The 21924-nt window shown below is 40.8% G+C and overlaps 1 protein-coding gene across 1 annotated transcript in view; it reads left to right on the top strand.

Annotated features, from left to right (window-relative positions):
• schip1 (schwannomin interacting protein 1) overlaps positions 1–21924 on the top strand; it is a 269390-nt gene that overhangs the window by 73855 nt on the left and 173611 nt on the right. Inside the window, exons 6-8 of the mRNA XM_044119238.1 lie at positions 5334–5398; positions 5600–5671; positions 7195–7330. Coding sequence (XP_043975173.1) covers positions 5334–5398; positions 5600–5671; positions 7195–7330 — 273 coding nt within the window. The remainder of the gene's footprint in view (positions 1–5333; positions 5399–5599; positions 5672–7194; positions 7331–21924) is intronic.

Below are 21924 nucleotides of genomic sequence, written 5' to 3'. Positions count from 1 at the left end.
CCAATAAAACTCACTATGAGGTAGCTAACACAAAACCATAAAACTCAATGCTAGAAAAATAACAAAAATCTGAATTTTATTAGAAAATCATTAAATCCATAACTTGTACACAAACACATTTATAATCCTTTTGGGGGCAGGTGGGAAGGAATTACCTGTCAATCCAGTTTTTCTTCTTTCGTGTTTTGTCCTGGTGAGTGACAGGGGGAGAAATCACAGCGGGCAGAAAAACAAGAAGCAAAAAGCCACACAAACACAAAGAGATTTGAGGAGTTAGCTTTTTTTTTCAATTAACCTAACATGTTTTTTTTAATTTTCTGAGGGGGAAAAAAAGTGTAAGAAATTGCTGCACATTTCCAATGCAAACCTTGTTTTGAAGATTTCAGTTTAAACAAGAAAAAAAAGCTCTTTGACCTCTTCTATTGCCACTTTAAGGAAAAGGTTCACGTTCACTAAATGTAATAAACATGAAAATCCCAGTTTGAAATATGAAAACCTCTCAAAGAGTGTGTTACACCCATTTTGAAGCTAATTCAGACTTTAACTCATCAAATCTGATGTTACAAGATGTTAGCAGCGGATTCTTTAAAGATCTGTGCATCCCTTTAAAATGTAGAATATTATTCTGACATTAAAATTTTACAGAACTGGCCAAAGATTTCCAAAAATCCTTATTTCTTAGAACCAACACCATAATCAAGTGTCATGTTTTTGTAGATGAAAGTAGAACCCAAAACATGGAACAGGCAGAGGCATTACAAAAAATCTAGAAAAAACATAATGTAAAGGCAGTAGAACTCTTCATTGCATAAATAATATACGTTTGTGACATAATGAAATTTGTAGATGAACACTGGGAGTCTAATATGTTAAATTAGTTGATTATTTTTATGGGGCTATTTCACCATTTGTATTAAAACAGTTACCTGAGTGGTACTTTGTGCTCCTTCTGTTTCCAAACTAGACTTTGTGCTTTTCACAGCATAAAAAAACCAATTGTGTGGTTTTTTTGTTTTTGTTGTTTTGTTTTTTTTGTAGTATGGAAAGGAAAAGTGTCCCAGCCTTCATTTTGTAGGCTGATCTGCATCATGCAGCAACAGGTGTGGAAGGGATGTCTGTTTTTTTTACTGTTTTTTACCTCTAAAGCACAGAAATATTATGAATTAAAATATTTGCATGTTTTAAAATTGTAAAGACCATTATAGAACCCTGGTGCATACCTAACTTACCCACCTACTTAATAAAACAGTTAAATCTCCTGGGTTTGCTGTGTGTAGATGTTTCCCTTAGTCTGTTACATCCACCGGGTTCAAGTTCTCTTCTGCATCAGCACCCCTTCCCCTCTGCATCCTGCTCTCTCTACTCTGTTTGACTGCACCATAAATTTACCAACACACATATCTGCACACACAAGACACATATATACACACACAAATCAATACAACTCTTCTTGGCACTACCAGAGCCCAAAATGACTATAGATTTTCTGTCTGCCCTTCCACTAAATTATGCAAACCTCTGGTTTATGTCCAAGTACTTTTTTTGGCATTCTCATCCTGCAAATGAGACGATAAGAATTTTATAATAAGGCAGAGTTTGATTAATACAGGTACGGATATGGGGAAGGTGGTAGTTATGTACAAGTGAAAATTAAATGCCTTTAAAAATGTGTTAATCTTTTTAATTTGATACCTGATTATTGCCAAATGTTTACTCTATAGATTTTGAAATCAGTCCCGGGTATTAGGTTCATAAATGTCCTGCAGAGGTCAGGACTTTGCTTAGGTGCTTGATACTATCAGAATTTCAGCTCGACTAGTACAAATGAATATCTAAATACTAAAGAGTGATGAGTAAGTAAAGAATTAATGAATCTAATTCAATATAAACGCTGCATATCTATATTTTGTCCATGGAGGCTGATAATTTTAGCCTATAGACAAAAGCAATTATCCTAAACCTGCAGAGGACATGTGTTTCTTTTAATGTTAGAGGCAGCATGCAGAGGGACAAATGTTACAGAAAACTGCCCATGAAATTTGTTTTTGGTTGTGAGTCAATTTTAAACATTGAATTTTGACACAATGATGACTTCAAAATACTTTTTTCTTGTCAGCCAACAGGGGTACAGGCCAAATCTTTGAGAATTTCTTAGTGTCTTTGTAAAGTCTAGAATATATGTTGCTTATGCGTCGCAGGAATAAAATATATATACTTTCACATTGCTGCAGTAATTTCATTATGTTGAAATCTAACATCCTTCACCATGTCAGAGGGGGGAATGTTTCTAGCTTTAAAGCATCCCAATAGCTTTTAACCTATTAGGTCTTTTCAGCAGAAGCTGTTCTTTACTACGTGGTTCTCTCAACGACACCGGTCCCTTATCCCTGGCATCTACATAAATGAGCCAACATATCAAATGCATTTCCATTAGCATAGGCTAACTGCTACATTGTGTTGCATGATGGTACCAGTATATAAACTTGGAAATTTGTGCTAACTTTTAGCCACAGTTACATTCTGCAGATGATATGCAACGTTTTACAAGCTGTTAGGTTTGTTTGACAACAGGTACTTTCAAGAATTACTGGAGATTGTATGTGACATCAAATACATAATTTATACCAATTATTTTCCAACATCCAAATAATCCCGAACAACAGAATGAAACGGTACTTTTCTGTATGTATACTTTGACTCCTGGCCTCCTTTTGTGTTTTTCTTCACTGACCTTTCTGCGGTAGTCTTCCCTTATATATCTTTGTGCATGTCTGGAGTAGTGCAGCAAAAACGTCACAGCAAAGAAAAGTTCCCTTTGATGTTACCTCTCTACAGAAGTATGGAGCAGAAAACCTACATAACCTTGGTTTTGTGTCAGTTTTATTTTTTAAATTTTTCCGGTGGTTCCTTTTTTACCTGATCATAGCTAAACACTGCAGAAAAATGGAAGCTTGAACATACGTCACCAACCAGATAGCATGTATATCTGCGGTCCCTCTCTTTGAAACAGTCAAAACAACGTCAAAGTGATTCTAACATTTTTATTCTCAAATGTTAACACAGACTCCTAAACAGCATTAACCACTTTCAAGGTGTTGTCGTGTAATCTATCTTCAAGATATTAGCTTCACCTGCTTATCCTTTTGCTAACTGAAAAAAATCAAAGTAACCCATCAAATCCTGCAGTCTTCCAGAAAAATTTGATATCAATTCAAAAGGACAAAGGGAAGGAAATTGAAATGATCCACTTGCTCATGTCTCCCTGGAGCTCGATTACCTAAAACACAAAGACACACACACACACACACACACACCTTCTCATTTTTTACCACTGTTTTGCGCTGTTTTATCTCTTGTTTCCCAACAGCTGTCTTATTCTCTAACCAACATCTTTCTGAATGAATTCTCTGTTAGCCTGTCTCAATATTCCCAGTCGGCCACATTCAAGAAGCCTTTCCCTGAATGTGTATGGGTAATGGACACTGTCCAAGAAAGAGACCACTGTCTGTCCAGGAGGATATTAAGACAGATGTAGAAAATGGCAGAAGTTACATTGACTCAAAAGAGGAGGGAAGGGTCGGGGAAGTTTTAGTTATCCAGAATCCACATAGAGCCGCACTTGTGCTTCCACTCAATCAAGAAGCTAAAGATGAAATTGAAAACATCCCCTTGAAACAACCGTTGTTTGGTATGTATATTTTGTCTAATGAGTTTATTGTTCCATCTGGTAAGCAAAGCCAAGACCAAACTAACCGTTTCTGTCTGCATAAACATGTAAAATAATTATGGGGAAAAGGATTGTGTTGCTGTCCTCAGTTGCTTGAAAGGACGTTTTTCCAAAGACACAACAGTTACATACTGGGTTTTGCAAAAGCATACCTTTTAAAACCTTCACATTTTGTCATTTTTTAACCAATTACCACCAACTATACACCAGTACAAAGTAAGAAAAATGATTTATACCAATGCTTTTTCTTCTCAACTCTGACCGACATCCACTATCAGTGCTGAAGAAAGGCAATCCCACAACATGCTGCCACAGTTGAGATGTTTTGCTCAGATCTTGGGAAATTGGTTCATAAACTCACTCTGCTCTAAACTTCCCTGTAAAATTATCTCTGATCAGCCCTGGGACTTTGGACATGGACATGGTGCCATGCTGTTTGTTCACTAATATTCTCCACCAAACCCCTAAAGCCTTTCCACAACAATACTGTACACACTGAGATTAAATTATATACAGTTGGGTCCCTATTTACCTAACGGGTGACGTTTCAAGGCAGTTAGAAGCGGTGGAGTTTATTAAGGGTATCACAGTAAATGGGGCAAATCACACCAAACACCAATCTCAAGGTTTTTATTTCTACAAAATGTTGGAAACCATGTTTCATTTGCTTTCCTCTTGGCAGCGCCGCACCACTTGATGTTGGTCTATCACTTACCCCTATGTGACAGTCTGAAGTCTGGCAAGGCGCTGTCTGTCATTATACAACAAATAACTTCAGAGACCAAGTCATAAAGTAAAATGTTTCCTTCAGGAGTAAACATTCATTCTAGTGCAGCACTTCATTTAATAGATCTGACATGTTTCTCCAGCCGGGCTTCTCTATTACTTAATCGGCCATCTAATTGATGTCATATATTTCTTAATGATGAGGTTGTTACGCAGCCATTATTCAGAAAGTCAAACAGTAATAAAGAATTTGACTGTAGACACACATCAGCGCTTTGTGATGAAGCCAGTGGATGATCGGTGCCCTGATGTGACCTTCTTGGCTCGTCTGAAAGAAGCGCTCCACTTTAACTCCGCTGGTCCTTTGTAATTGAATTAGTCTGCTCAATTATGTAGAGGCAGGTCTGGCCTCATTATACGGTGCTATTAAAACACAAGAACCAAGCCAAAGGGGAAGGGAAGGGAAGGGGGAGCAGTTACTGAGGAAAGGAGTGAAGAGCTAAAAGTTATTTTAGTAAAGCATAAAATTTTATGGCTTTGTCTTCAAACTGTCTGTCTGCGCAACGGTGCCGTACATGAAGGATGCCCTCATGCATCTTCTGTACTTTACCTCCCGGCTGATTGCTCGGAAAATGTTAAGGCAGCAGTTTCGACAGAAGTTCTCTTTGTTTTTCAACGGCTCCACATAAAAACACGACGCTGACCTCCGCTAGCTGACGTGCTACTTTGAGGAACCAAACATGTTTATTCATCTGCAGCGCGTTTTGGCTCCCCCCCCCCCCCAATTCAGGGGAGAAGTTCTGCTGTCTGAGACGTCAGCTGCCGTCTGATTCCTGTCTCCTTGACTCATTGTTCTGTCCTTTTCGTCTCATTTATCCAGGATCAACTGAAGACCCTCCAGAGAGGCTACAAGCATGTTAATGATGAAGCTCTCCGGCTGCAGAGGTGAGTTGGCTCCTACACACACACACACATTCATAATGTGATACACTGAATGAGCTCTCTGCTTCTGTGGAGAAAACAGACACAAACACACAGACAGTTTTTCTGCTCTTGGGACCCAGTCATCACTGTTTAATTACCTGTAACCCAGATTGAACCTGTATTCCTGTGTCCTTTGACTGTCCTCTCTCCTCTCCGGGCCAGTAATCATCTGACTATGGACCTAGACAACAACATCAATATCAACCTGCCACCTATGGAGACTAAAGCGTTGATGTGAGTATACAGTTCAAAAGCCTGGCCAATAGATTCAATTACAGCAGGAAAAAAGTAAACATTTTCATTCACATGTTTACCATTGCATTGTGTCATGTTCTTACCATGGGAGAAAAGTAAGTTTACCTTAAAAGGCTGGTATTATGTATTTTCCAGGAACATGGTGCCATTTTACAGCACAATCAGTTTACTACGTTACCTTCAGTAAATGCTTTATATATCAAACTTGACTTCATAGTTTGACACTTTGAAAATGTGCCTCTGTCTCTTTAAGAAGCTCCTGCTTTTTCTGAAACTCCAATTTCATCACAAGAATGGTTCTCGTTATGTCGTTTACAACTGTTCTTAGGAGCGTTGGACTGAGACGTAACTTGTATGATGAGCTCCTCAAATGAGCAAGTTCAATCAGGTGCTGCCACTAGTCTGGAGGGGCTGAGTGGGAAAATGCAGTGTAAGAACACTCTGTGAGGCAGAAGTTTGGGGACTGTAACTCTAAAGAGGAACTTTCTGGAAACAGGCAGCCCTTTGTGGGATCAAGAGTTTAGGCACACTTGAGGCACGCAGGAGAATAAAGGATTTCTCAAACATGCATGAAAGAATCAAAGCAACATCAAATTAAACGAGTGACAGTAAAAACCAGAAGGAAGGTCTGATACAATCTGAATCAGCATTTTGCATCTTCAGCAAATCTGAAAAAACCTATAATTTTATTTAGGTATTTTACATCTCTGGAACAGTATGAAAAAACTTAAGAAAACATCTATATTTTCAAGACCTTGCTTCCTGTAGCTGATGAGGCATATCTAAGTTTTGAAAAATACCTTGCTCCACCCAGACTGCACATTGATCTACCCAGTCATCTTTCCATTTACTATCCATTCATCAATTTCTTTTTGGAACCAACTTTCCATTGATCCGTCTGTTCACCCATCCATTCATCTATCCTTCTATGTTTTCATCCATCTATCAGTGCATCCATCCCGCCGTCCGTCTGTCCATTAATATATCATCCATCCATTCATCCATCTGTCGATTTAGCCACTTTAGCCACCTTTCATCAATGCATATGTCCATTATTTTGTTTATTTATCCATTTATTTATCAGTTCATCAATGTTTCATCCGTTTATAGATCTGAATGTGAGCCAATCAGCCCATCCAAATATTTGTTTATCCATGGTCTGTCTGTGGATTCATCCATCCATAATTTCAGGTTGATAGATTAATGGAAACCCTTTAACGCTTAAATGGAAAATGACTTTACCACAAGATTTTATATTTAGCTGTTTCCACATGCACTGATGACTGTCCTCAGTCTTCATTACTGCACTCTCGCAAGGTTAGAAAGTCCCAGCTCCAGATCAGAAAATCTGGAATTTTGAAGTGTTAGTACCTTCTAACACTTCTAACTCATGAGACTCGTGAGCAAATATGCTTCTTTAGTGGTGAAACCCTTTTGCAGAAAGCTTGCATCATAATCCTTTGTCGTCCTTAGTCACGTTTTGTCTTCGTCTCGCTGTGTAGCATCCAGCGGGCTTGGCGAGACTTTCTGCAGAGACAGGAAGTGGAGAAACGGAGTCCATCCCCACCTTCGCTCTCCTCCTCTGACAAGATGAGCATGTCGATCAGCATGATGACCCTGTCAGATGGCAGCACCCCTGTAAGTCATCCGAGTGTCACACATACTCGCCATTAAAATATTAGGCATGCAGATGACATGTCAACATGTGTTTAGGACGGCTGTATGTGTCTGTGTGTGTATTAGATCGTTGCAAAGATGTGACATTCTGCTTGCTGTTGCTCTATTTTCTCTGCATTGGAGGAAAAGTCTCAACAGCATCAAAAGATGCTGAAAGAAATTATGTGTTTTCTGCTTTATTTCTACATAAACTTTGCGGGAAGCCGAACTAAGAAAAAAGTCTCCAGAGCAATTACACAGGCAATAGCATTTCAAGTGCAGGTGGAAAAAATAAGTGGTTTGATCAGCGCTGCCTTGGTAACACAGACACCTTGTGTTTCAGGTTGCTAAAGAAAAAACAAATTGCAATGTATGGGCTTCTGTTGGAAGTTTTTCTTTTGCTAAGTTTATGTCAATATTTGCTCCATAAGGTGCACAACCTGTACTTAGCCTTGATGATGAATATAAAAGGTGGTTCTGGTTAAATTTATATTACTTTGGATTGCCTTGTCGTTTTATCCACATCAGCAACTATTAAGCAGACACTGCTTTTGATTGAAGACTCAGTAGTTAATTACTTTTTCCACTTACAAATGCTAAATGAGAATAAAAGCACAACTGGCTAATGAGGCATGGATTGCCTGTGTGGGATATAACAAAATGCATTCTGTTTTGGACTGAGACCTCGAAAAAACAAGAAGGCTCCAGCTGTCAACTAGCCAACATAGTAAACATTTTGGTTGGCAAACCAATTTTTGCATATCTAAAGAAGGTTTCCGAAGTTTCTGAGCTGAATTGAAGTTGCAAGAGTTTAAACATGTTGTGCTTATGCAATCTGATCTCCGCTTGTTAAATAAGTAAATGTTGAATTCTACTTGGATCATCTTAAATTTCTATGTGATTCACGGCCTGAACTTCTACTGTTTTAGCCAATCTAAACATGTCTCTTCCTGGTGTGAGAGGATTTTCTTCTTACTTTTTCCCTCTGGTGATGTCTGGAATAATGATAATTGTCTTGCAAACACATGTGTGGCGGTGCTTACTGATAGGATTGGGCTCTGTGTAATTGTCTCTGCCTGGTGACTTTGATGGAAGAAGTTGGTGGTGCAGTAGTTCTGAGACTTGGAAAGAATTGCAATTGAACCCACCTGTCAAGACATATGATTTTCACAATAAGTTGCCTCAGAAATGATTCCTGAAGGTATCTAATCATAAAATCTGTCCATTATGGTCTAGCCTTGTCAGCTTTACAAACTGCATATATGCATAGATTTCTTGTAAATGCATAGATGCATTGATTTCTGCTTAGATTTCTTGAAATCTGTCCAGTGTTGTCATTGACAGCTCAAACATTTTGCTTCAGCCATACAGAATAAAAGTAAACATGCTTAAAGCAGGAATTTGATAACAAGCGCGACAAAAAAAAAAAAAAAAAAAGACATACCCAAACTGTTAAGTGGACGGCAGTTGTGTAGGATTTTATCAAGTCAGAGGACTCCAAAGAGCTTTACACTAAAATCAGTGATGGTGTTAAAATACTATACGGCCAAAGCTGCCTTGGGGCAAATTGGTAGAAGTAAGACTTTGTAATAAATATGCCCAAACCTTCTGACCACCAGCAAGCAAAGCAGGTGAGGTGTCTTCCCCAAAGGCACAACGGCAACGGATGGAGCAGGGGTTCAAACTGGCAACCACTACCTCCTGAGTCACTGCCTCCCCATGTGAGGCTAGAAACATTTTTACTGAGGGCAAATTTTACATTGTTTGAATGACAATTAACAACACAATAGCTAACTAAGAGAAAAAAAATCTAAGTTTAGCTAAGAGATTTCCTGCGACCATTTACAGAAAAGAAAAAAGCCAATCTAAAAGTTGATTAATTTCAACTTTTCAGAAAGTGGAAGTTAATCTAATTTCATATACGCCACAACTTTTCCATCCTTTGCTGCAAATGTTTAAGTTATCATCTTACTCAACAGTGTGTGCAGGTGTGTGTGTGGGATGAATATATGACGCTATTTTAACTTTATTTTCATTTAAAGGATGAGTTTCTAACACCTTTATGGAGATCTTAGAGTTCACCGTTTTTAAGTCCTACCTAGGAAAACTGTTCATGTAGTATTGAGTTTGCCCAGAAGAGGGCAGCAGGTTCTAGTTAAAATTCTTTCAGATTGCAAACCCAAATCCAATCCCTTCTCAAAGAGTAAATATAAACGGATTTAATCAAAGACATTCACAGAAGCACACATTTTCACCCAGCAAAGACACAGTGACAGTAAAAATCTGTACCACAGCCATTCTCATTCAGACCGACTGCCCTACCTGCTACGTCACGAAGCCGTAGATAAATCCTCTGGATTTTCACCACTGACTCTATTGTGGTCATTATAATTCTACGCCGGCATTGTCTGCACGCTGCTGGCTGAATAGCAAGTGTCTGTACACTTACCTGCTAATCCCTGAGGCTGGAGTCAACAGGCAGGTTAAGTCTCAGAGATGGCTAGGATTGTGAGATTTAGGCGGCAGTTTTCCTCTCAGTTGCTGCTGGAGGAGACCGTTTGATTTAGATTCTTGTAGATGACGAAGGGGTTAGATTGCTGATGACGGAAGACAATTGAGAGTGGCGAACAGCAGAAATAAGTATGTCTTGACAGATACCCAGTGGGTGTACAGTCCATGAAGTCATCCAGGATTGTTTATGCTGTACACACATTCTTATGGTATATAAATATATAGAGCTTTCTATATATCTATATAATATAACAGACAGTGGTTCTAGTTGAGATCCTTTGGGAAGGCAGGGAATTGCTTAGCTCAGTGACTTAGACCTGCTGACAGGGGCAGATGATCATCACTGAGAGAAAGCCAGAGTGAATTGTATGAGTGCATTAGGACCCTAAGGTCAAAGAAGATGGAGCAGAAAAGAGGAGGAGAAGATGAAAAACAGACTTTAGTTCACTGGTTGAATGTGCTGATCCTGTAGATCTGCTCTCTCTCTCTGTCTCTCTTTCCCTCCCTCTCTGTGTATCAAAGGGAGGCTCAGCTTTTCTTTCCATATTGAGTGATTCAGGGGTTTTTTCCTTCCATACAGTTGATGGATTACAATAGTCCGATATGAACTCTGCCTCGCTTCACAAACTGTCACTCTCTGTCTGTTTCGCCCTTTCTTCTCGTTGAAATATTTCTTTACAGTAATGCTTTCGGCTCCCCCGTGTTTGAATTTCTCCCAGTTTCATTTCTGTTGAGCCAGCTATTCATCCTCAGTGTGCACAGGCACAAACACAAGCACTCACCAGCAATGAGGTCATTTTTTTTTTCCTCTCCCTGACACACAAAGATGCAGAAACCATCTCTAAAGTGATTGGATTTGTAACCTTTGTGACTTCAATGCCAGTCTTAGACAAAAGCAGACTGTATAACAGAGCCTGAAACAGTATCTTGGAAAAAATATGTATGCTCGGTATGTTTGATGTTTGTTTTTTTCACATTTTGACTTGTTCCAATGACAAACCTTTCTGTATTTTTCTTCTCTGAAATTGTTGTGATAGTCCAACACGAAGTAGTGCAGACTTTTACATTAGGAGAAAACAGATTATTTGAAAATGTTTGTACTAGGACTGGGTCATAAGTCAGTTTTATCAGTAGGATTTAATTTGATTTGAAGATTTAATTTTTGGAAAATCTGGATTATTATTTCTTTTTAAAATACGTACACTTCTTGGGTTTCCGTAGTTGCCAGGTGATGTCAGCACACTCCTGGCAGCCATCTTGTTTGACAAGTGTGTTTTACAACTTCTGATTATTTGAACCTTGAACTCAGGTCAACTCTGCGCCAAAATACAAGACTCCATCAGAAATTCTAAGAAGATGAGGTGATCTGAATACAGGGCATTACTGGTTAAAGTCAGCAAGAAAGTTTATGTGATTATTACAGTCCAAAATGTGCAAATGTTAAAGGGTATGAATACTTTTAGAAAGCATGTATGCTGGTGTCTGTATGAAGGGACTTTTTGTTTGTTCCTTTGATCAACATGCAGCTTTCGTCTGCGAAACTGATCTTTCACGCTGTAACTTGGATATCTCTCTTTGTGATCGATCCCTGTGCGCTGTAATAGCACCGCTGTGGGAGGCAGAATTATGAGTTTCATTAAAGGGGGAACCTCACAAAACTCTGGCCTTTATGCTCAGATATGAATCAGCTGTCTAAATTTTATTGTTTCATCATACTGTGTCACATCGGCACAGCCAGCCAGACCACCTGCATGCACTCATGCACGGATGAGAGGCTCGCGGACACACAGGCCACTGCAGCTTCAATTTTACACTGTCGAGAAGACAAATGCCCTTTTATTACGAGGCATCAATCAAATTGTGTTTGGGGGTGAGGTAAATGTTTTTTTTCTGCCAGCGTTGCCTCTAAATTACATGAGGAATGAGAATCCGGAGGGGACGCTCCGAGATGCTTGGAGTCTAGACATTAGTTTTAAATCCAGTTTGTTTTTAAGATTCCATTCTACATTTTGCATTGTGAGTATGGGAGCTGTCCATGGCTTTGGTGCTGATCGTGCATCTGGGGTGTAATAGCCATGTTATGACACTAGAGGGAGGCCTTGTCTCAAAATGGCTGGTCTGTGTTCTGTCAGCATGGTTGATATTTTTCAGAAAACAGGAAATTCAAGACCAAAAAAGGAACAAAGCATTCAACTTTTCTTGTCTACTTTGTGTATGTGAATGCATAACTCAGCTTGATTTCCTCTCCTGTTTGTTTGGAATATAAAAGGAATTAAATCATGGAAAAGCCATAGTGCATAAAACGGGCTGAAGACATCCGTTAACTGTCTATGCCTGCTGATTCATGTGGGTTATGAAGGAGCTGGTGCCTAAAGTCAGGTAGTCACTAGACTTGAGGTACTCCATGTTCAGGCCATCAGTCTATCACAGGTCCACACAGAGAGACAAGGGACAGTAAAATACACAACATTTTCTCTCAAACTTATGCCTATCATGCATGTTTCTTGACAGTTTAGCAAAGCCGGAGTGCTGGGGAAGAATCCATGCTTGCACAGAAAAGGTGGCCGGGATTCCAACCCAGGACTGCTCTGCTCCAAGGAAATAGCGTTAACAACTACACCATCATGGAATCAGCGTAAAATATTTTCCGTGATATTACTTCAGGTCATCAAAGGCAGTTTTGTGTTTTGTTGGAATTGAGTGTTTATTTTTAGGCAGTTGGTAGCTCGGCTGCCTTGCAACAAGAAGGCCTCGCACTGGAATCCCTTTCTGCCTGGAGTTTGGATGATCTCTCTGTGCATGCTCGGGCTGGCAGATCATTTCATAAACAGCCAATTGTAAGTGCTAAAAACAAGAAAGGGATTCTTTGCGGTATCCGTCAATCCAATCGACATGTTGTCCACAGGAAAGGCAGAGGTAGTTAAAAAGTTGTTTTGTGCAGAGGGCCACAATGGAGAAAAGCATCATCAGTGGAAAAACTTTACTCTTTTTAGGCCTTCGAACATCAAAGGTTCCTCAAAATAAGCTAGAGAGTATCGATGAAGAAATGTCTAGATTTCCCTCTTGGCAAAGTAAACGTACTGTCCACACACACACACATCCATGTGCTTCTATGAAAACTGAGAACTTTGTTTGAATTTCCATTCAATTTTGTAACTGCATTTATGCCTAACCCTAACCATTACTAGTCAACCATAGTTAACCAAAACCTAGTGCACATAATACCTCTAAACCAAAACCCTGAGCCTAAGTAAGGGAGTCCACTGTATTAGGACCGAACTCTGGTCCCCTTAAGAATCATTGGTCTTCAGAAGATTAGTAAATATGTCAAAAATTGTCCTATATAGGATAGTTAAATGAGGTAAACACACAAGAACGTCTGAGGTTTACAAAAAAAAGTATTGAACTTTAAATTGAATTTGATCTGCTTTCAAACACGCATACTTGAGAGACAACTTTTCAGAAGACAAGGATCAGACAAACTCTTAGGCGTTCAAAGGAGACAGTGTATGGTTAAAATTATTTCAGATGCAGAGTTTGATACTAAACCACATTTAAATTCTAGGATTACTCTTTGAACCAGTACTTCTTTGAATCCCCCACTGAGAACTCAGCAATGTACGCTCTTCACAGCATTTATATTTCCCAGAACTCTTCAGAACCCCACAGACGTGTGTGTTGACTGGTGAAGGGCGCAGAGGTCCAAAGGAGCCCATCTGTCCTGCTAAGGTGCCTTGAGACCGGACCGAGCAGAAGTGGGGTCGTCTCTTCTGTCTGCCAGCTGCTGTTCATCTCCTCCTCCCATTTCTAGCAGCTCTCCTTCTCCCCTCCTTCCCTTTTCTGACATGTTAGAGCTTATTTCTGGCCTTCCTCTTTTTATAGTTAATGTCTCATTTTCCCATCTTCTTCATAAAGGATATTGCTCTCTCTCTCCCTCTCTCTCTCTGGGCCCCTCGCCCACTCGCTGTGTTTCAGTCCGTCTCTTTATCACTCCCTCACCCTCCCACTGTTCTCTTGGCTTTATCAGGTCAGGCAGCTGCTGCAGCGGCTGCAGCTGTGGAAGCCTGGCAGGAGAGATAAAATAGGTTAGGCAAAGTTTAGGAAACTTTCGCAAGGTTACTGTATGCCCCCACCACCTCCCTCTTTTTGTGTTTGGCACAGAGATACGAGACATTCAGTGGGATTGCGCCACAAATTTAGGTCCTTGGGTTAACCTCCGGGTCTGCGTGGAGCTGTCCTGAAATAACCCACTGACTTTTCTGCAGCCGCCTCTCATTCATCACTATACAATGCATTAGAGGTTCAGCAGATTACTGAGCCAGCAGGCTGTGCAGCTTGTACCCTCCGCCGAAGCATTTAACCTGTCACGCTGGTTTTACCCCCTTCTAATCCGGTGTGGGGAACAAATTGTTGCTCCATCAACGAGCACACATATTTCTAATCTGTGCAGCCTTAAAAAAAAAAGAAATACAAAATTTTTATTGCTCTAAATAGAAGAAAATAGGAAGCATGTAGGTTTCTGTCACCGAAATAGCACAGTGACTTCGCCTCAGGCTCACTGTGCCCCTGTTCTATTGTATTTACAGTATGTTATCCCCATGGTGAACCCTTCACTGTCAAGTAGACAAATGGAAATTTTTAGTTTGGGCTCTTACAGTGTTCACCTAATATGAGTCAAATACAGCCTTGTGAAATTATTCATATCCCTTGAACATTTTTCACAATTTGTGATGATGCAACTCCAAATTTTGATGTGCTTATATGGGATGTTATATAAAATATCAATATTTTTATTTATTTATTTATTTATTTATTTATTTATTTATTTATTTATTTATTTATTTATTTATTTATTTATTTATTTATTTATTTATTTATTTATTTATTTATTTATTTATTTATTTGTTTGTTTGTTTGTTTGTTTGTTTGCTTTAGAGACCTTTATTGACAATCACCAGATAGGAAACAGGGGGAAGACATGCAGGTCTGAGAGTCAGGAATTGAACCCAGGACGGCTGCATTGAGGACTATAGCCTCTCTACTTGTGGCGCTTACTCTACCTCTACACCAAGCAAATTTACACTGGAATTGAAATAGTCCCTGGTTTAAATCAAAAGTGTCCTGTGCTCATGTATTAAGTTCACCCAGGTCAACATTATGCTTTTCTTCCAACAATCGCTGCAATTTTTGGGGGTTCGCACATTTACAGAAGAGGCCAAAGTCTTAAAGTCTTTTTTTTTTAGATCTTTTCTTTTTTTGCACAGATATAGCAGCTGTAAAGAGCAATTTTCATGTCTTGCTCTCAATTGGATTTAGGTCTGAACTTTGACTGAACCATTCTAAAACATGGCCTAGAGTTGTTGTGCCACCAGAAGGTGAATCCCTCCCAAGTCTCAAGTGTTTTTAAAAGGTTTTCCTCCACTTAGCTTTTGGTACATAGGTCAGAATGTTTCATCTTAGTCTTACCTGGTCACAGCACTCTTCATCTTGTGAACACGTGCCTAGTGGCAAACTACAATCTAGACTTCTTATGTCTTTCTATCAAAAAGGGCTTTTCTCTTCCCAGTCTTTCAAATTGACCAAATCGCACAGCAAATAGTTGTGGATCTTTTCAACGTCTTCACGGATCAAGCTGTCAGTTTAAGTTGCCTAACATCTCCTGGTTAATTTGAAGTTGTGTAATTCTCAGATGCTAGGTTTTAATGTTGCTTTTTTTTTTTTTTTAAATAACAAAAAAAACAGCCCTTCTCTGGACTCCTCTACTCCCAACCCAGTTTGGGCTTTGCTATTCATAACACTGTTTATTTTCTAGTTTTTGTGTGACAAACCTCTGGAGCCTTCACAGAACTGTATGTAATATGCAGGTGGTCTGTATTTACATATTTGGTGGTTTCTAAGGACTGCTTTGTAATTTTGTTTGTAAAATTGATTTGAAAACCACATATTTGAACTAACTTTGTGTCAGCGTGTCACCGTAAAATACATGGAAGTTGTGGCAGAAACCTTACAAAATGTAAATCAAACTGTCTCAACTAGTTTTCCATCAGTTTTTTCACATTATTCCTTAAAGAGCCTTCATGTTATACTCAATCATCACATTGCAAACTAAGTCAGTGCTACAGGATGTAGCCACCTCTGCCTTTTCTACTTTCCACTTTATTGTGGAGCAGTACATCCCATTAATGATTTATAGTATTTATGCAAATGAAACATAAAGCCTTCGAAATGAATGCTGGCCCCCACTGGTCTCTTCATTGCTGGAGGGGATAGCTGTAACTGGAGCCAACATTTTCACAATCCTGTTACTGTAATACCGGGGACAATGCAAAATAAAACCCAGGTTAGGGGCTTAAGGACTGCCTCAAATTAGTTTTGGGCTTAGTTAAGCCTCATAGAGGCAGTTCACGTGTTTAATCATTTCTTTTCATTAGGTGCAAACGATTGGAAAGGTTTTCCCACACATGGGTTGTAATCTGTATCTGCCCCTCCGGAGTGATGCTGTGTCTGTAGGCTGCAGATTTCATTGACCTCCTCCCTCTTGTCGAATTCTTTTTAGCGAGATAAAACGTTCGGCGGGTTGTTGATGCAGGTGTGGGTGTCTGAGGTCTTTGCTTTTTTCGTCTGAGTTAGCTTTGCGCCGTGACAGGCCTGACAGGATGTAGGAAGAGTGCTCTAACACACCAACCGGGGTTATTGATCGGCAGATTCATTAGCGATTTCACACCACATTATACAAAGACAGGCCGGGTTTTAAATATGGTTGCATAAGAACGTCAACTCCTCCAGGCGACGCCCAAGCCGGAACTGATTGAAAAGAACGTCGGTGCGCCAAGTTTCCCTGTTGAAGTCTTCAGCCGCCCCCGCAGACATGTGAAGGACATTCATATGACTCTTATAATTATGTGTTCGGGAGATGGAGCCCTGTGTGTAATAATGTCTGATGGGGGGCAGCGAGGTCTGACTGTCTGCTAATCACCTGCCAGCAAAGTGTCAAGTTCAACATGCGCCCTTTCACACCTGGGACCTGTCATGTCATCCACTCTCTGAAGTGTGTAAAACAAATTACCTCTGTGCGACAGGCCTCATGTGATATGGGTAGGAGTCTGAACCGGATGGGTGCAGATCCAAAACGCACAGTGCCTCTTAAATAGCGCAGTGTCACGGCCATCGCATTATAAAAATGTAATTACTTTTAAAGGCCAGGTTAATCTGATTTCAAACCCCTTGCAGTGAAATCTACACCGTCTTCTCGTTTTGGTGTTCATCAGATAGTTTCAGCACTTGCTTTACAGTGACGTCACCATGGGTTCTGCATTGTCCTGGAAGCTCCACAGGAGGTCACTGTTCTGCTTTGTAGAGGCCAAACAAGCAGGGAGGAGTTCAGCTCCACTAAAAAGCCTCTGCCATACTGGAACTGCTCTCTGCTGTGGAGGGCAGTCTCTATTGAATATCAATTACAGTATAAAGCTGGAATTTAAAGTGCACTGTTTCAGAAAATGTGATGCAAATTGCTACAACTTGCACACACTCTTTATTCTGCTTGGAATTTGTTAGCACGCCTCTTCTCTTTCAGTGCGATAACACCAATCAAGAGGCTCTTATTGTCGGATAAAATGTCCTCGCATGAACTTTGCCATTCCAAAAAAAAGATAGGTGGTGCTATTATTTCTAGCTTCTCTCTTCATCTCCCCGTCCCTCCTCCCTTGCTTTTTTTCCTCCTTGAACCTTTTAATTTCACGACACTTGAATGAAATATTAAAGAGAGCTTCAAGATGACGTCAGTGTTACAAAGAACATAAGATAGTCGTTGTTGTTGTAGCTGTTGTTATTTTTATTGCCCAGTGCTTTTACACAGACATGCTGTCCGGTTAAACTGTAAATAAAGTAAAAACAAAACATCAATACTTAGTATTGCAATATTCAATAAACAACTTAAACATAGTTTTAAGAGCTAGGATTGACTTAACTAACTGGTTATAAGACAAATTTTACTCTCAGAACACTTCTTAATGTAATAAACATCGGCATTCAAACATCACAGTGCAGCAAACACAGCTAGCATATGCTAATTAGCTCTAGCAAATTTACCGAGCTCACGCTTCGAACAGAAAACAAAAAATCATATCTTCTCACAACTAACATCATTAATAAAACTTACCACGTTGGGCAACACTCATAAGATGTGATTTTATGATATATTTAGCGTTTTAGTTTCAGCCAACGACAGTCTCAGTACATTACTGGCCTGCCGTAAGTTTCTTCACTGGTTTCATCTTCCCTCCCGTCCCAAATGCAAAGCAACTACAGCGCCCCCTAGCGGAATGGGAGGAGTGAATCCAACATCCCGGCCCCGATGAACTCTACAGATGTTCATCCCAGGTAAATTGGTGAACGAGAAGTAAGCGTAAAGTATTAACCTTAGATAACTCTTCAATTTTAATGCTGAACATAATCATGAACATAAGATTGAGTGAAAGTCATCTTTAACATAGAGAACCCATACAAGCTGAAGATAAGTAAATCTACTCATCCATATTTCCTTCTAGAACACACAGCTTGTGTATTGGACGGGTGTAAGTCCCTCTATGAGTCTTTACTTGCACTGATCGCACCAGTCCATCAGCTCCAATGTTGACATCTGTGACCAAACCAAGAGGCCACTGACTGCGAGGGGTGCCTTCGTGCAGAATCAGTACAAGATCTCCGACCTGATAGTTTCTGGAATGGTGGTTCCACTTCTGCCTTTGCTGCAGGCTGGGTAGGTACTCCTTCACCCACCGAACCCAGAAAATGTCTGCCAAATACTGGACTTGGCGCCAACGTCGACGATACAGATCCTGTTTTACAAAGTGACCTGGAGGCAGAGCGCACTCTGATCTCAGCAGAAGCAAGTCATTGGGAGTCAAAGGTTGACCATCCCTCGGGTCATCTGACAACTTTGTCAGTGGTCTCCCATTGACAATGTTTTCAATGATACAGAAAAGTGTCATTAATCCTTCATCATCCAAAGTCTGTTGTCCTGCAACGCTCATGAGAATTGAGCGCACAGAACGGATCTGTCTCTCCCATACACCCCCCATATGTGAGGCGGCAGGAGGATTAAACTTCCATTGCGTTTCTCGCTGAAGTAGATGATCCTCGATCCTTTGCTGGTTCCATCCTTCCAAAGCTTTCCGCAATTCGTGACGAGCACCAACAAAGTTCGTCCCGTTATCCGAGCGTATCAGTTGAGGTGTCCCACGACGAGCCATAAATCGTTGAAGAGCATTTATGAATGATTCTGTGTCCAAGCTGTGCGCCACCTCCAAGTGGATGGCTCTGGTAGTTAGGCAAGTGAATAGACAACCATATCTCTTCACCTCACTCCGTCCTCTTTTAATGGTAATGGGCCCAAAATAATCAATTCCGACGTGAGTGAAAGGCGGCTTACATGGAGTCACACGATCAATGGGCAAGTCGGCCATGTACTGAGTACTGACTGGAGCCCTTTGTCTTTTGCAAGGTACACACTGTGCTAGGACTTGCTTCACAGCTATGCGGCCTCTGACAATCCAAAAGAATTGTCTAATCTCAGCAAGTACCCTTTCAACTCCAGAATGACCTGTGAGTTTGTGAAAATGCCATATGATAAGTTTGCTAATATGGTGATTTCGAGGCAAAATTGCAGGGTGTTTTGCCGCTTCGGCTATTGGAGCATTGGTGAGCCTTCCTCCAACGCGGAGTAATCCATCACTGAGTCGTACTGGAGTTAACTTCCTGATGCCTTCACCTTTCATTGGACAGGTAAAGTGGGTGCGTTGAACGTAGTCAATGATAGCAATCTCTGCTATTTTCATTTCATTTGGTGTTATTGGATCACATAGTCTAGGATCAGACTTCTTCAGAAGGATATTCTTAGCTCGTAGGATCAATACGATAGCTCGTTTGAGTTTGTACCAGGAGGAATACCTCTGAATGAAACAGTCAATTGCTGGTTGAATGGTGAGCTTGGAAGACACTGCATATGTCTGACTTGACTTCTTTATTTCTGCTTCAGGAGGTAAGCTTCCTAGTTCAGGTTGGCAAGGCCATAACTCTTCTTCCTGCCACAGGAAGGCAGGGCCTTTGAGCCAGCGCTCACTGTTTGTAAGTTCTTCAGCAGACAGACCCCTTGAAACATCATCTGCAGGGTTTAGTTCTGTGCAAACATGTTTCCATTGTGAGGCTTGTGAGACTTCACGGATCTGCGAAACTCTATTTGCAACGAAGGTTTGGAATCGTTTCTCTTCATTCCTGATGTAATGCAGGACAATAGTGCTATCTGTCCAGAAGACAGAATCCAGGAGGGGTAGCTCGAAGCTTTGACGGATTTTCTGATCAAGCTGTACCGCTACTACAGCGGCTGCCAGTTCTAGTCTTGGAATAGTGCTTGGTTTGACAGGAGCCAGCCTATTCCTAGAGAGAACGATATTACAGTAGATGTTATTGTTGCTTACAACCCTAAGATAGCTAACAGCACCATAACCCAATTCAGAAGCATCACAGAAGTGATGAATCTGCATGGTGACTGAATCTGCAGTAAAACCTTCAGGTCTGAGACATCGAGGCACCTGTAGTTTGCAGAGTTTTGGTAGGTCATCTAACCACCGGCCCCATTGCTCAGCAATGTCACTTGGGATAGTTTCATCCCAACCTAGCTTCAAGCGACATAGTGCCTGAAACAGTGCCTTTCCCCGTAAAATGAATGGGCCAACTAACCCCAGGGGATCATAAACTGAACTTATTGTGCTTAAGATGCCTCTTTTTGTGCTGGGTTTGTTCTTGACCTTGATGATGAAGGTGATGCAGTCATCTGTTATGTCCCAGAACACTCCCAGAGCTCTTTCCAAAGATGGATCTCCATCCAGGTCCAACAATGGTACTTGATTTGCATGTTCCTCCTCTGGGATGGACTGTAGGACTTCAGTTGAATTGCTTGTCCATTTTGTCAAGCGAAATCCTCCTTGCATGAGTAGGTCTATCAGCTGAGCTGCTAGACGGATGGCCTGTTGGGGTGAGTCTGAGGATTTCAGGCAATCATCCACGTAGAAGTTTCTTTCTACAGTGGAGATGGTATCTGCATCATATAGATGTGCATGATCTAATGCACACTTCCTCAATGCAAAACTTGCTGCGCTTGGAGACCACACTCCGCCAAAGAGGTGGGATGTCATCCGGTATGTAACTACCTCATTATTAGGATCGTGGTCCTTCCACCACAGGAACCGTAGCACATTTCTGTGTTCTGGAGTTACATGTATCTGATTGAACATGCCCTCGATGTCCGCCATTATAGCAACAGGACCTTGTCGGAAGCGAATCAGCACATTTATTAATTTGTTTGTTAGATCTGGGCCCTGATGGATGACGTCATTGAGAGATATTCCGTCGTACTTTGCTGCGCAGTCAAAGACAACTCGCACCTTTCCAGGCTTGCGAGGATTAGTTACGGGATGATGTGGGAGATACCAAACTTTCCCATCATTGTGGTCAAGCGACGAGACTGAGACTTCTTCGGCATATCCTTTATCAATGGTTGACTTCATCGCCTTAACATACTTGTCTTTCAGGTCTTTGTCCTTTGTTAGTCTGCGTTCCAGTAGTTGTAGTCTCCGTGTGGCTAAGTTGATATTGTTAGGTAGTGTCACTGCCTCATTCTTAAAAGGTATGTCTAAGGTATAGTGTGAGCCTTCTTTGGTAACTGAGTTTTCCCACAGTTTAATCACCTTGTGGTCATTGATTGACAGATTGTTCTCTTGAGCGGGGTCGTCAAGTTTCCAAAATCTTTCCACCTGTGTATGCAGACTTTGATCTGACTTGAGGAAGTAGGCCTTAGCTGTCCTAACATCTTTGTAATCAATGGGTCCATTTATGGCCCAGCCGAGTACTGTTCTGGTAGCGTAAGGGTCATTATCACCTCCTACGCGGTACTCTTCAGGTCTGAGAAGACGGGGAGCATCCTGTCCAATGACGAGGTGCACATCATTAGACTTGATGCTGGGAATAGGGATGTCTGCTAGGTGATCCCATCTGGCTGCCTCGTCAGG

Source organism: Gambusia affinis, linkage group LG06 (genome assembly GCF_019740435.1).
Source record: "Gambusia affinis linkage group LG06, SWU_Gaff_1.0, whole genome shotgun sequence".
Taxonomy (NCBI): Eukaryota; Metazoa; Chordata; class Actinopteri; order Cyprinodontiformes; family Poeciliidae; genus Gambusia; species Gambusia affinis.
Note: the sequence above shows the minus strand (reverse complement) of the source record. Positions and strands in the feature narration are given on the sequence as shown.